The 14634-nt window shown below is 36.0% G+C and overlaps 1 protein-coding gene and 1 long non-coding RNA gene across 2 annotated transcripts; both read right to left on the minus strand.

Moving 5' to 3' along the window:
• Nucleotides 1-2618: 2618 nt before the first annotated feature.
• On the minus strand, nt 2619-3222 carry LOC116161825. Its single transcript, XM_031475295.1, has 3 exons — nt 3062-3222; nt 2880-3011; nt 2619-2829 (listed from the first exon to the last, which is right to left on the minus strand). Exons 1-3 carry the CDS (start codon nt 3114-3116, stop codon nt 2672-2674), a joined length of 345 nt encoding a protein of 114 aa, XP_031331155.1. The 5' UTR covers nt 3117-3222; the 3' UTR covers nt 2619-2671.
• A 4952-nt stretch (nt 3223-8174) lies between these two features.
• On the minus strand, nt 8175-8857 carry LOC116161826. The gene is made up of 3 exons (XR_004143432.1): nt 8648-8857; nt 8459-8590; nt 8175-8414 (listed from the first exon to the last, which is right to left on the minus strand). It is a non-coding gene; the product is annotated as an uncharacterized LOC116161826 (long non-coding RNA).
• Between the last annotated feature and the right edge of the window lie 5777 nt (nt 8858-14634).

The following is a 14634-nucleotide window of genomic DNA, read 5'->3' on the forward strand; positions in this document are numbered from 1 at the left end:
AGTGTGGGGGAAAAATGACGAACAGAAAGAAAAGGAAAGAGAACGGGAAGGTACATAATACGAGAAAAAAGTAAACGAAAAAAAGGAAAGGAGATTAAGGTGGAAAACAGTATAAGTCGGAAAGAGGGATTATATGCAGTAGCGAATTTACATATAGGCACACTAGGCACGTGCCTAGGGGCGGCAGCTTTAAGGGGCGGCATTTTTTGCACTATATTTATTTTAGGTAACATTTTAAGTTTTAAAATAAGTCCCCTAAGAAGTTACAAATGACAAAAATCTTTAATTAAAATTATGAAATAAATTGTAATTGGTAGATAGTTTAAACAAACTGCAACTGTAAGAACGATAATCGACAATGCAAGTTTTGACGTGTGTGAAAACCAGGATGAAAACTTAATCTTAGGTATACTGTATTTCTTTTCATATTAGTTTTAAAAATTTCATCGTATAATTTGATTTTTATTTTAAAATTTATTGCAATTTAAAGATTATTTTGGGGCGCATATCTTTCGGTGTGCCTAGGGGCGCAAAAGATTTAAATCCGCCACTGATTGTATGTGCATGTCCTTCATCATTTTTATCCCTCCGTATTTCTCTATTTTCTTCCCTTCATTCTCCTTTTACTTTGCTGTAATTTCTTCTTATGCTCTGTTCCTTATCGACTAGAAACCAATCTCGAAAAAAAATTCAAAAGGCTGTAACTTTTGAACAAGTAGCCCAATCTTGGAACTGTTTGAAATTATGGATTCTACAGGCCACATTCTATAAGAAAATTGTTTTCCGGGTCGATCTGAGACAATTTTTTTTTCGAGGCTCAAAAAAAGGCATTGCATAACCTTCCTTCTTTACCAAAAATCGACTACACCAAAATTTCTCGGGAAAACACTTTTTCTTATTAATTTTGGTGCGTAGAATCCAAAACAATTCGTTCTTTTTCGATCAGACTTCTCAATCAAAAGTTATAGACTAGAAACCAATTTCGAAAGAAAATTCAAAGGGCTGTAACTTTTGAACTAGTAGCCCAATCTTGGAACTGTTTGAAATTATGGATTCTACAGGCCACATTCTATAAGAAAATTTTTTTTCCGGGTCGATCTGAGAAAATTTTTTTTTCGGGGCTCAAAAAAAGGCAGTGTATAACCTTCCTTTTTTACCAAAAATCGACTACACCAAAATTTCCGGGAAAACACTTTTTCTTATTAATTTGGGTGCGTAGAATCCAAATCAATTCGTACTTTTTCGATCAGACTTCTCAATCAAAAGTTATAGACTAGAAACCAATTTCGAAAAAAATTCGAATGGCTGTAACTTTTGAACTAGTAGCCCAATTTTGGAACTGTTTGAAATTATGGATTCTACAGGCCACATTTTATAAGCAAATTTTTTTTCCGGGTCCATCTGAGAATTTTTTTTTCGAGGCTCAAAAAAAGGCAGTGTATATAACCTTCCTTTTTTAGAAAAAATCGACTACACCAAAACTTCTCGGGAAAACACTTTTTCTTATTAACTTGGGTGCGTAAAATCCAAATCAATTCGTACTTTTTCGATCAGACTTCTGAATCAAAAGTTATAGTCCTGTTCGTAATTCGTAATTCAAAACATTTTATTTAAACTTTCCTAAATGTTACAACTTTTCCAATGTGAACACAGTTCAATTATTCCTATCTATGAGATTTCTCTTGGCTCTTGGGACTATACGTAAGTATGAACCCACCTAAAGGAACTACTGCGCACAGTTCGATATAAGGCCGATCGACTGGAAGGTGGTTACCGAGGGATCTCTGGCACGGTTCGCTAATCTTGTTGCGTGACACCCTCAATGGGCCAAAAGTAAACTACTTCAGAGTGTTTTTCTGTAAGACGAGGTGGCCCAAGTCTTCCAAAACCTATAAAATGGTATCCGCCGAGTTTGGCGAACTGTACGAGTTGAAAAATGAGCGTAGGTGGAAATTAACCCCCTTCTCATTATTGATAATTCTATTATTCTTTAGTTTAGATGTAGTTAGTTGTGTGTTACAGGCTTCATTTACCATAATTCTTTATTTTGCCGCTAGAGGGCATACGAGTATACTTTTTCTGTACAGTGACTCTATAGAGACAGTGCAAAACAAAGCTTTGTTCGTGCCCTTGATGGTAAAATTCTTGGAAATTAGATCAAGATAAAGCCAACGAGAGAGGCTACCAGAAGAGTGACCATTTCTGTTAGGGAGACCCTTCAGCTGTTTTTTTTTAAAAAATCTAAAGAACCTGAAGAATGTTAAGAATTGGAGGGCAAGAGAAAGTCCGAAGAAAGTGAATTGTTGAATCAAAAGGACCCAAAGCATCGCAGGAAGCCAAGAACCTACTGCGGTTATCTGTGTATGCCCCAATCACCAGGTCAACGCCATATTTACTATTCCTAGCGACAGTGTTATAAATCACATCGACGTTAATTTGATCATTGTCCATGTCGTTCCCCTATCCCCCAACGGCCGACGCGCTTGGTGGGGAGTTCCCATCTGAGGTTGCGTGAATGGATACAGCGCACTCCTGACGAGGAATAAGGAGAGCTGTTTATAGAAAACGGCGTGATTCCTCTGATGGAAGAGTTGGTCCAATTAATTATGAACTGGTTGTAATCTTTGACGGAGTTTATTTAATTAATCCTATCAATTTGACAAGTGACCTTTTAAAGAGGCGCATCGTTACAATAATTTCCTCCACAAGTTTCACACTTGGGAAGGTCTCGACCTTCCTCTTTCATGGATGGGCAAAGTGGAATGGTCTGGTAATCGGCAGTGGCCCCCTCAATGGCGCATTCTCTTACATATTTAGTCACCCCGTTCACTATGAAAAAGTATGGCAGTAGGAATTGCAATTATTCACTTTTTACTTACCATTTTCCGAATACGCAACGCATAGTTGCCCTGCATCCTGAGGTGGTTCTTCACATTCAACCTTATCTATTCCCGATCCACTTTGGCAGTTAGTGTGGCCCTTTGAGCTGTCGCATTCATAACAATGCAGACCTGAAATTTTAGAGCGTTCTAGGTAATCTTAGAAAGGTTGGTGTACTCACGTGCCACGGCAGCATGCACTAAAAAGAGAGTAGCCAATAGTGTTTTGATATACATGATGAAAATACAACTTGGTATCTTATCATATGACACACATATTTATACCCCGCGAAAAGTAGAGGGGTAAGATTAGATTACAGTAATAGATCAAAGTCTATTTATTTTTCTGCGGTCAATAAACAATTTTATATTTATTTTCTTTATTTTGACATATCTGATAATCTTTAAGGATTTATGCTCCTACACCAATACACAAAAGCAAACAAATCCAGGTGTCTTGACCATAACGATTTAGTTATCGTCAATTTCTCTTTTCTCTTCTCCTTTATTTTTTTTGTTCTCTACCCGTACTTGATCTCCATCTTATTTCTTTTCTATTCACCTTCTCTTCATGTTTCATCAGCTTCTTTCTTTCTTCTAGAATACAACATTTTTTCTTCGGTTTTTATTCATTGTTCTCTTTTTCAATCTCGAACATGGCGCATCCTTTGTTCTTCTCCAAGCTCTCCTTCCTGAACTCTTTTTTATCTTGATTCGCTTCGGTTTTATCTCTGCATTTTCTCTCCTTTTTTTACCATTTCTCTATTAACTCTTATGGTCTACTTCCTCACATCCTTCTGACTCACCTATATTTTCATTCAACTTAAAATACTCTTTTTTTGCTCCTGTAAAGCTCAAGTTATGAAAGAAGGAGTCCTTCAATGAGCTGAGTCTACGGTAAAGACTGATTTTTGTATTCACAGTTGAAGGGAAAGAAACAAGAGGATTGATGATAATGATGGGCTAGAAAAGGATAAAACGGAAGAAAATGAGGTAAATGCAAGGGAAGCAAGCAAAAAAAAGAAAAGTAAAGTATGCATAAGGGATAAAAGAATAGAGAAAGGAAGGGTAAATGATCAAGCAGAGGCAACCATAAAAGTAAGGTGGAAAAACAACTTACAGAAGGATGAAAAGTAGAAAGTACCTACTCTCAGGAAGAGGGAAATTAAGAAAGGTGCAAGGAACAAGAAACAGAAGGAAACAAAACGTGCGGAAGATAAACAGAAATCAGAAAAAATGGCGGAGAAAAGAGGGTTAATAGAAAAAAAGAATATGAAAAAGGGAAAAGGAAAAAAGAGAATGGTGAGGATGAGAATAAATATTAAAACAGCAAAATAAAAGAAAATGATACGGATAAGAAAGAGGAAGAATCAAGAAGACTGAGCTAAAGAAATGGTAGAGGAAGAAAATAAAGTAGAAGCAAAGAAGAAAAGAAGAAAGAGGAAGACAAAAGAAAGATGCCAAATAGATATGTGACGTAGAAGGAACTGAGCAAGGAATGAGAAAAACTAGGAATAAAAAAATTAAGAGAAGAGAGTGCCGTAAGGTGGAAAAGTATAAGAAGGGTGCACAAAGAAGAAAAAAGAATCCAATACAAGAAAACAGGAGGACATTGGTAGTAGAAAACAAAATTAAGACAAATAGAACAAATGAAAGAAGGAAAGGAAAACGTAAGTGGGAAGCAGTGAAACGAAAAGGATATCAAGAACGTAGACAAAAAAAGAGTGGGAACAAAGGATAAAACAGAAAAGAATAAGGTAGAAGAAAAGAAAACAGGAAAAGAAACTTACAAGAGAAGTGAAAAGAAAAGAAGATAGGGCATATGATCAAACATAGATATCAGATGCAACCATAAAAGAAAAGTGAAAAAATGCGAGAGGGGACCAAACGTGGAGCACAGAAAAACTAAATCCGAAAAAAATTGCGAGGAGAATAGGGTTAGTAGAAAACTAAAAATAATTGGAAGAGGGAGGAACAGGATGAGGACGTTGTCAAATATGAAAAGTAAGAGTAAAATAAAAAAAGGAAAGGGGGTTAAATAGATATGAGACGTAGAATGATTTGACAAAAGAGACTTGAAAAGCAACAAAGAAGAAAAGAACGACGAATAGAAAAAATAGAATGAAGAAGTGAGAGAGGGAAATAGTAGCAGAGAAGAAGAAAAAAGAAGAAAAGAACAAAAAACAAATACTAATAGAACAAAGTGAAAGAAAAAATGCAAGAAAACAGAGCAGAATAGAACAGGAAATAACAAGAACCAAAAATCAAGAAACGTAACGTAGAAAATAACCAGAAAGAAAAGGAAGAAAACGTGGAAAACAAAAGGAAGGCGACAACATAAATTTTAGAAACAAAAAGTAAAGACAAATAGAGAAAGAGAAAGGAGTACATAATTAGGAAACAGCAATGCTTGAATATGATATTAAGTAACTGACTAGAGGTCAAAGGAACAGATGGGGTATGGGAAAGTAGTAGACGAGAAAAAGAAAAAAAAGAGAGTGGAGGAAAGGGAGAGCTCTCCATAATTTATTTGCTAGTGTTCTCAACATCTCCATGGTTCTGTCTGTAGCGTACATAAATGTCTCATATTTCAGCTCATCCTTATCCGTTGTCTTCCTTCTCCTGAACCTCTAACCGTCACTGCATCTCCAATTTTGATATCTCTACGTCTCTCCTTTCTTCTTTGCATGCATCTCTCCCTATGTTTAGGCACATAATCGCCATCTTCCTTTTATCCCCTTTTTCTATCCCTCTTGCCCTTGCTCTTCTTTCCTGTTACTCTTACCACAACTCTTTTTCGTTACCCTATGTATTCCTTGTCTTCCACATTTAATTTCCTATGCAATTTTGACAAAATCCCACTCGATAGTAGTCGACGTCATGCAGACATTTTGTTTGAGATCAGCACATATAATAATAATGGGTCACCCTCTATGTGGAATATCAATTTTTTGAAGAGTAAATTTGTTTGCTACTTCTGAATTATGCATGGAGTTAGTTCTTTTTATTAAAATTTGAAGTTGTTCAACGTTGTTTTGTATAAAAATCGTCGAAGGTTTTATTGAATCGATGGCCTTTTAATTTGTTTATTGTTAATTGTGATTTGTTTATTTAATTGTAACAGTGAAATCGCTACTGCGATAACGTTTCTTATCGCGTTGCCTACTGTGAAATTTAATTAGTTTCAAGATAAGCACGTGTTATCGCCGATAAGAAAGCAACAGGTGTGCAGCTTATTTCGAAGCTGATGATGATGATGGACACTCTATCAGACTATCTATAACTTGACGAAGAGCAGTCATACCACAATAATCAACAACTTAAGAAAAGACACCGTTTGGTCCTCTTCAATTTAAGGAATTGTAAACATCCTTAATTAATCAATAAAAATACTTACGTAGTACTTGCTAAAAATTTTGAAAACAGTATAAAAAACTATCACCCCGAATTACACGCGTGGTGATAATTTTTTGATAATTTTAACTAGGTTCACGACTATTTTTGTTGCTATAGAAAACTCACTTTTGATTTGTTTACTTGTGTAATTACTGTTGATTAGTTGTATCGGTATTTAAATAACATTTGGGACATGAGATAAGCCTCTTGGAGTTCATTATACCATCAATCTTGGTATAACTTTGTCAGTTCTCCTCAAAAATGGGGCGCGCTTGGTACATACCGAGTGAAATTACCGATCAGCGACTAGAAAACCACTTGGATCCTCCCCAGTTCGTCGACATGACGGTGGTCAACGCTGAAACTGGCACTTTACTGTACAAAGTAGGTATCTTCCCCAAGAAGTACGCTCGGAAAGATTCCATTTTTTCAAGGTCAACCTGGATCATGGAGAAACACAATCTCGCCTTCGTCGCCGATTTGGAGAACTCACGCGAAACTCCCGGCCACAAGGATTTTATGCGGACGTCTTTTATCGAACACTCCCACGAGCATCCGGGACTTCGTCTCATCACGAAGGGCTCCGGTTACTTCGACGTGAGGGATCGAAATAACCGATGGATACGGATCGAGGTGGTTACGGGCGATTTCATTTTAATGCCAGGAGGAGTCTCTCATCGGTTTACCATGGATACCAACGTAACTAGATCCCTAAATGTAGATCCTCAATTGCAGTTTTTGTTGTAGGAGAGTATTACGAGGAAGAAGTTCTCGAAGGCATAAGCGGATTATCCCCTAGTTTTATTAAAATTGCAGTTTATTACTAACAAAATTTCTCATTTCTTCCTCCTTTTCTTCTCCTCTCTCTTCATTTTAACCCTTCTGCTTATTGCTCTTGCAGTTCGTGTCATCATCTTTTTCTTCTTCTCCTCATTAACTTTTCTACGCTTATTTCACCTTCTTATTCCTTCCCTTACAATCTCATTTTTTGTACATTCCCTCTTCTTCTTATCATTTTGTTTTTTTCACTTCATTCTTTTAGTAGTTATTTTCGTCCTTTCCACGCTTATAATTTTCTCTTATCTTACATCCAGCATTTTTTCTTCGTCTATTACTGATCCTTCTCTCTTTAATTTCGGGCTCATTTACATAGTACACCCCTCCTTTTTTCCACCCTTTCCTTCCTGAACCCGCTTTTCTTTTCATCTCTATTCCTTCCATCATTTTCTTTCTCCCTTCTCTTTGTGTATCTACACTTTTCCTCATTTTTTACCGCTTCTGCCAGCGAAAAAAGGAAGAAACATAACGTAGAACATGTCCGGAGAGGAAAGGTAGGGATGGGAAATGGTTCGCAGTAGTACAGAAGCAGAGTAAACAAAAGAAACGCAACAAAGCCAAAGAAATGGATGTAGAAAATACAAGAAACGAAGTATTAGGGAATTTTATAATTTATATACAATTACAATAGATATGAAACGCCGATGAATTGCAGAAAGCAGACTTTTACGACAATAGGAACGAGAAGAAAAAGAGAGTAAGAGGGAAAAGAACAGAATAAAAGAAGAGTTTTCTCAATTTTCAAAGGACATCAACTCGGCCTTGAAATTGGCAAAAGGGTTCTTCTAACGAACCGCAACTCGACCTCGAAATGAGCAAAAAGGCCCGTTATCTCTAGATAATTACATTAATCTTTTATAAAAATAAACGAGGGCCCAATAGATCCAATCTGAACTGTCACAAATGAATTAACAAAGGGTATCGCAGGAAGCCTAGGGCGTCCTATGCCGTGGCTCCTACGACCGCAGAGCTGGTCGAATTAACCAAGAACTGGTTATAATGACTAACTGCCATTTCAAACACGAGACTCGCCTGAATCTTGCGCTTTACCATAAACGGCAATTAAAGTTGTATCAGAAAATTGTATTTAAATCCTAAATTTACAATTTTTTCACACTAAAAATTGGCCAACTGACCCTCTTTAAAGGTGGGTTCCGTTACAATGATCTGTTGTGCATGTAAAACACGTGAGAATGTCTCGACCTTCCTTTTTCATAGAAGAGCAAACTGGAATGAACTTCTTATCGACCCAGTCCCAAAACACAATGGCGCATTTTCTTACATATTTAGTCGCACCGTTCACTACGGAAAAAGTAGAGCGATGAGAATTGCAATTGTTAATTTACCATTTTCCGAATATTCAAGGCAAGTTTGCCCTACATCCTGGGGTGGTTCTGGACATGTACCATTATAAACTCCCGATCCACTTTGGCAGTTAGTGTGGCCCTTTGAACTGTTGCACTTGTAACATCTCAGTCCTGAAATTTGGAGCGTTTTTAGTCATCTTAAAAAAGTGTGTGTAAGAGAGTGCTCACTTGCCAAAACAGCATGAACCAAAAGAAGAGTAATCAACAGTGTTTTAATATACATGGTGATTACAGCAACTTCGTACTAACTCATTTGGCACATATATTTATCTCCCGATAAGTAGAACGAGTTAGATTTGGTCAAGTGGGATTATCCGATTGTGCGTCGTTCAGGTGTGGCGTTATCAAAGGTGCTCCTTTTTAGAGGTTTGTTTACTGCCGAAATGAGAAAATCAATTGCTTGAATATCACCGTCTTTAGTTAAAAAAATAATACACCGTCCGTTTAATGGCTTGTTGCAAAAGAAGAAGAAAAGTTGGCACCTGAAATATCCAAATTTAAAAACCTATTGTAAAGAGTTTGAAGAGTTGTTTTCGTGGATGAATAGAAAGCATCTTACGAAAAAATCTTAAATTTTTCGATAGTAGGTACTGGCATATATGACAGAAATTCAAAATCTTAGTACATTAATTCAAAACTTCAAACCATGCTCCTATCAAAAATGGATTAGATTTAGCAGCATATCCTAGCAGCATATCCTAAATTACACACGTTTGTGAAAGCTTCAAACAGAGGATAGGTACAACAACACACAGAAATCTTTTGCATTTATAAAAAGATTTTTTATCAGTGCCAGATGACAGTTTCTTAAGTCATACTTGAAGCAAAATTACTTCCCTGACGCCATCAGAGAGTGATATTGTGTCTTTGATAGGGATATCGCAAACCTTTTACGACCAGAATATTAGCATTATCAAAGAAGGAGGTGTAAATTATTTAAGATCCTTTTTTCTTAATTTAGTTGTTGACCGATTGAGTGCGGAGTATAATGTCTCAACAAGCTTTTCTTTCTTTCAGAGGTTTTGTTTATGTGCTTCGGAATCAATTTTTGTCATTGTCAATCAATCAATTGTGAGTTTATTCGAACCCATTGTGCGACGCGAGAGAGTCTTCATGTTCGATTTGCTTTCTATTTGTGCCCAAGATTTATTTCAGGTGAGTTTAAGTCAATATTGGGATTGTTCTTTATAGCAAATGACAGAAGTGTACGAGGAGAGATTATGAAATTATAAATTTCAAGTGTGATTTGTTTTGAGCTAGCTGGAGGGGTTTTGTGGATGGTGTAGTGACCCCATGGCACTACACACAGCACTATATAAATTAAACTTCCATAATCATAAATAGTGCAAACATTTACACCAAAAACACTAGACTGCACTTTTCATACGCGTGATCCATCACTGAGAGTAAATTATGTCAATTTCAAAAACAAAAATTCAAAATTATAAAAAAAAACATTAAATATTATAACGTCATTCGGTGGTAGTTAAATATAACCCACTGCCCCATTATTTGCCCGACCACAATTAAAACATTTGTTTTGTTTCGATAGATCGCAAGTATTCCTTATGTTACTTTACGGAAACTTTGAATTTGGCACATTTCTCCCCAATATAAGCGATACGGCGACCTATAGGGAATTTGTCATATTTATTAACGTGCATTTCTAGACGGATTTTATTGTTTATGGTTTACCTAGCGACTTAAAGACAGCTTCCTGTAACATTTTCTGCATGATCACCTTTCACTGCTCTGGGTTCAAGGCAATCACCAAAGAACAGTCAAAACGGCCAAAAAGAAGTGAAGAAAAATGAATTTATACAAAACCTATAATAAAGAGAATTGGTGCAACTAGCAGATGAAATGAAGTCAAAGATAAGATTAAGACTAAGAACAGAGTAAAAGTTACTAAATAGTGAGTGAACGATAAAACAAGTTAAAAAGTAATCGTAAACGATTTACATAAAGCGCATTTCCACTTGCATTCATTTCCCATTTGTAAGATGCAACTTCTGTTAAAATCGTAAAAATCCGGCCACAAATATGAAAGATAGCGTTGCACATGGGCAATCCATTTTGACGTGCTACTTCAATTTCAGTTTATGAGAAGAATTTCATTTCAATGCTTTTCTAAATAAGAAAGTTGGAACTGCGCATGCGCAAACCTAAATTTTAAAACTAATGTTAGATTTTCCTTTGTTCCAAGCGCCTAAGTATCAAATTTCACTTAAATGCTTCCATAGATAAAAAAGTTGGCACTGCGCATGCGCAAAATAAAATTTTGAAACTGGCGCTAGATTTTCCTTTATTCCAAGTGCCTATGTATCAAATTCCATTCAAATACTTTTATAAGTAAAAAAGTTTGCAATTCGGTTTATAAATGGTCGAGATGCGAAAAGGGCACTGTGAATTTTGAATCGATTCGATTCAACTTTTGGCATTGCGTATTATATGGCTAAAGCTATGCCCATATTGAATTTCATGCAATTCAGTTCATAACTAACGGAGATGTAAAAGCGATCGAACATTTCTAAACAAAGTTATCGTTCACACGGACAGATAGATGGACAGACAGACAAAGGAACAGCGGACAGACCAACAGACAGACGACAGATAGCAATGCAAAATTATAAACGATCTCTAGGATCGTTAATAAACGGCAAAAGTGTAAAATTATGGAACATGTAAAAAACGGTTTTTTGTTTTTTTACAATAACTTTTTTTGCAAGCGGTACAGAAAAAATTCCTTCCTTGGTACAAGACTCGACACCATAACGAACCAAATAGCGAAAAAAGTAGAACAATAGCTCTTAAGATAAAAAAACTAGTAGCGTCGCAAAGTTAGCGGACGGACGGACGGACGGACAAAGTGGCCACAATAGCGCATTTTTTTTTATTTTTGTGGAAATGCGCTAAAAAGACACTATAAAAACAGACTTAAAAAAGACCAAGAAGGAATTAAATTCTGAACTCTGAATGACATCGTAAGAAGGTATTAGAGGGCGAGAAGGGCAAGGAGACCAACGAACCCAAAAGGTTCGAAGACGTAAAAAAAGCCCAGGAGAAATTTGTCATAATTATTAACGTACATTTGTAACCGAATATTAGTATTTTACACTTATATTATCGTGTCTACCGTTTGGGAGATCTCTCCAACATTATTAGTAGGGCCACCCAGCAGATATTTACCATATTTATTTACGCACCGGTTTTCGACGGAAGTTGAGCAGCTAATGGAACTTGTTATAAATCAAACATAGCTCTCTGTGACGTTCTTTAAACGCCACAAAGCGAACTCTTCACCAGTATAATGGGTTGTATGACTATGGGCACACTTTTGATATTCGTTGAGTCACAAATTGTACCTGGTCTGAACAATCGGTGGAAATACACTTTCCCTTCTTATAATCAAGGGCTAAGTTTAAAAAGCGACGAATACAGAAAACTAGAATGTATAAAAAGTGTGCCCGGAAGAAGTAGGAGAAGAAAAAAAATGGAAACAGGAGGCCAACGTTAGTAAAAAAAACATCAACAAATAAAGAAAAATAGAATAAATTGAAACAAGGAAACAGAACATAAATAGGAATCAGCGAAAAATGGATGTCAAAAGGAGGAGAGGAAAGGAAGAGATGGGGAAAAAAAAGTGGGACTCATCGATTTACGTTGGATACCAATGTAATTACATCTTAAAAGTAGATCGGCAATTACAGTTTTTTTGTAGGAGTGTTTCACAAGCAAAAAGTTCTTGGAAACTAAGCAGACTATCCCTTGGTATTAAAATTGTAGTTTATGGCTAAAAAAGTAAAATAAAAAGCTCATTGTTAATTTAGATGAATACAATGTTATATGTAGATTGGTTCCTCTGCTTCTTCCACTTCTCCAACTAATTCAAAATCTTCTAAATTTCTCTTGATTTCCTCATCAGGCTACTTTACATTTTTCTTTCAGCACCTTCGGCTTCTTTGTTATGAAAAGAAAATTCTCTCCCCTCATGTCTTATTTACCAGCTTTGTGACTCAACGAATATCAAAAGTGTGCCCATAGTCATACAACCCATTACATTGGTGAAGAGTTCGCTTTGTGGCGTGTAGAGAACGTTACAGAGAGCTATGTTTGATTTATAACAAGTTCCATTAGCTGCTCAACCTCCGTCGAAAACCGGTGCGAAAATAAATATGGTAAATATCCGCTGGGTGGTCCTACTAATAATGTTGCAGAAAAATCTCCCAAACTGTAGACACGATAATTATTCATAAATGTAAAATACGTTGGATCTAGAGCAGCGAAAGAGGATCATGCGAAAAATGGTGCAGGAAGCAGATTACGTAAGCCGATACCATTGATAAATGATAATGTTTTGGAAAACAATCATACATCAAACTTAAACTAATATTCGGTTACAAAAATGTACGTTAACAATCATGAAAAATTGCTCCTGAGCACGTTACCGCTTATATGGAGAGGAGTGGCCCAAATTTAAAGTGGTTCCTTTAATCCAATTGTTAATTGCACTGCTTTTGGTTTATTGGAATACTTTTAGTTTGGTCTCCACTCTTCATTTGTTTCCTTTAGGTTTAGTTTCATGTTTTTGGTTGGTCTTCGTTGTCATATTTCTGTCCCTTGTGGTAGCCTTTTTCATCATCCTATTGTTTTTACACTTCAAATGTAGCATTTCGGGTACGTGTGTGGTTCCTGTAACCTTTTTGGTAACTTCAGTCGATTTTTGGATCTATTAGTATCACTTTTTCTCTTATATATTTGTGGTATATGTTCATTCTCTCTTTACTGCCCCTTTAGGAAGTTTTTTATTTTCTTTGTGTCGTTTTTGGTCCCGCTTTAATCCCAATTTTGCTTCAATTGTAGTATTTGTCTTCGGTTTGATTTTAGCGATAATTTTTGACGTTTCTGGACTGTTTAGTAACTTTCTTGAGTTTCTTGTCACTTTTTCTTCACTTTTGCTTTGTTTACCTCTTCGAACCTTTTGGGTTCGTTGGTTTCCTTGCCCTTCTCTCCCCCTAATACCACCTTACCATGTCATGGTCATTAATCATTTCAGAGTTCAGAATTTAACCCCCCTTGGCCTTTTTAAAGTCATTTTTTAGTGTCTTTTTAGTCCTTTTGTTCTTTTTTCTGCTATAAACCTCGTGTTAATACTTTCAGTAGGCAATTGTCTCGTGTGTTTTTTTGTCCTCCCCGTTGTTTCGTTCAGGTGTACTTTTAGTTTGTTTGATCTCTTTTTCTTGGTGTCTTTGCCTTACTTAGCCTCTTTAATCCAGTACCCAGTAGCCAGTTCTTAGTCTCCCTTTAGTTTTCTTTTCTTTTCCCTTAACCCTTAGTAGGTATATTTTTAGAGCTTCACTATCGTCATTTTTGTCTTTTATTGACATTCTACGTCCCTTTGGTTCCTTTGACTTTCTTTTTAAGTTTCTATTTAGTCAATTCTTGAGATACTTATGGCCTTTTTAGTGTTTTAAACAGGCTCTCATGCCACTATTTTTTATTTTATTACTGATTTCATTTTGGTCCAACTTTTCAGTGCATTGTAGTCTTTTTTATTTTACAATATTTGCCTTTTTATTTAATTTTTCGTTTAGCGTTCTTCATCTCTTTGATCTCTCTAGTCTGTTTAGTCTCGTTAGTCACTTTAGTCATTTTTGACCCTTTCTTTTTAACCTTTTTATACTTTAATCTGCTTTTAGTTGCCTATTGTCTCTTTGGTCCCTTTAAGCTTAAATTTTCCTTTGGTTTAATTTCTCTCTTCTCTTCATATCTTGGTATCTTTAATTTTATAAGGTTATTTAGTTTTTGTATTCTCCTAAACCTTGATAGTCCCGTTTTTTATCGTTTACTCTCTATTTAGTACCTTTAACTCGGTTCTTAGTCTTAATCTTATCTTTAGACTTTCATTTCATGTTCTAGTTGCACCAATTCTCTTTATTATAGGTTTTGTACAAATTAATTTTTCCGATTAAATTTTTCTTCACTTCTTTTTGGTCTATTTGACTGTTCTTTGGTGTTTGCCTTGAACCCAGAGCAGTGAAAGGTGACCATGCAGAAAATGTTACAGAAAGCTGTGTTTGAGTCGCTAGGTAAACCATAACCATAACATCCGGCTAGAAATGTACGTTAATAAATATGACAAATTCCCTATAGGT

This window comes from Photinus pyralis, unplaced genomic scaffold (assembly GCF_008802855.1).
Source record: "Photinus pyralis isolate 1611_PpyrPB1 unplaced genomic scaffold, Ppyr1.3 Ppyr1.4_LG10, whole genome shotgun sequence".
In the NCBI taxonomy this organism is placed as follows: domain Eukaryota; kingdom Metazoa; phylum Arthropoda; class Insecta; order Coleoptera; family Lampyridae; genus Photinus; species Photinus pyralis.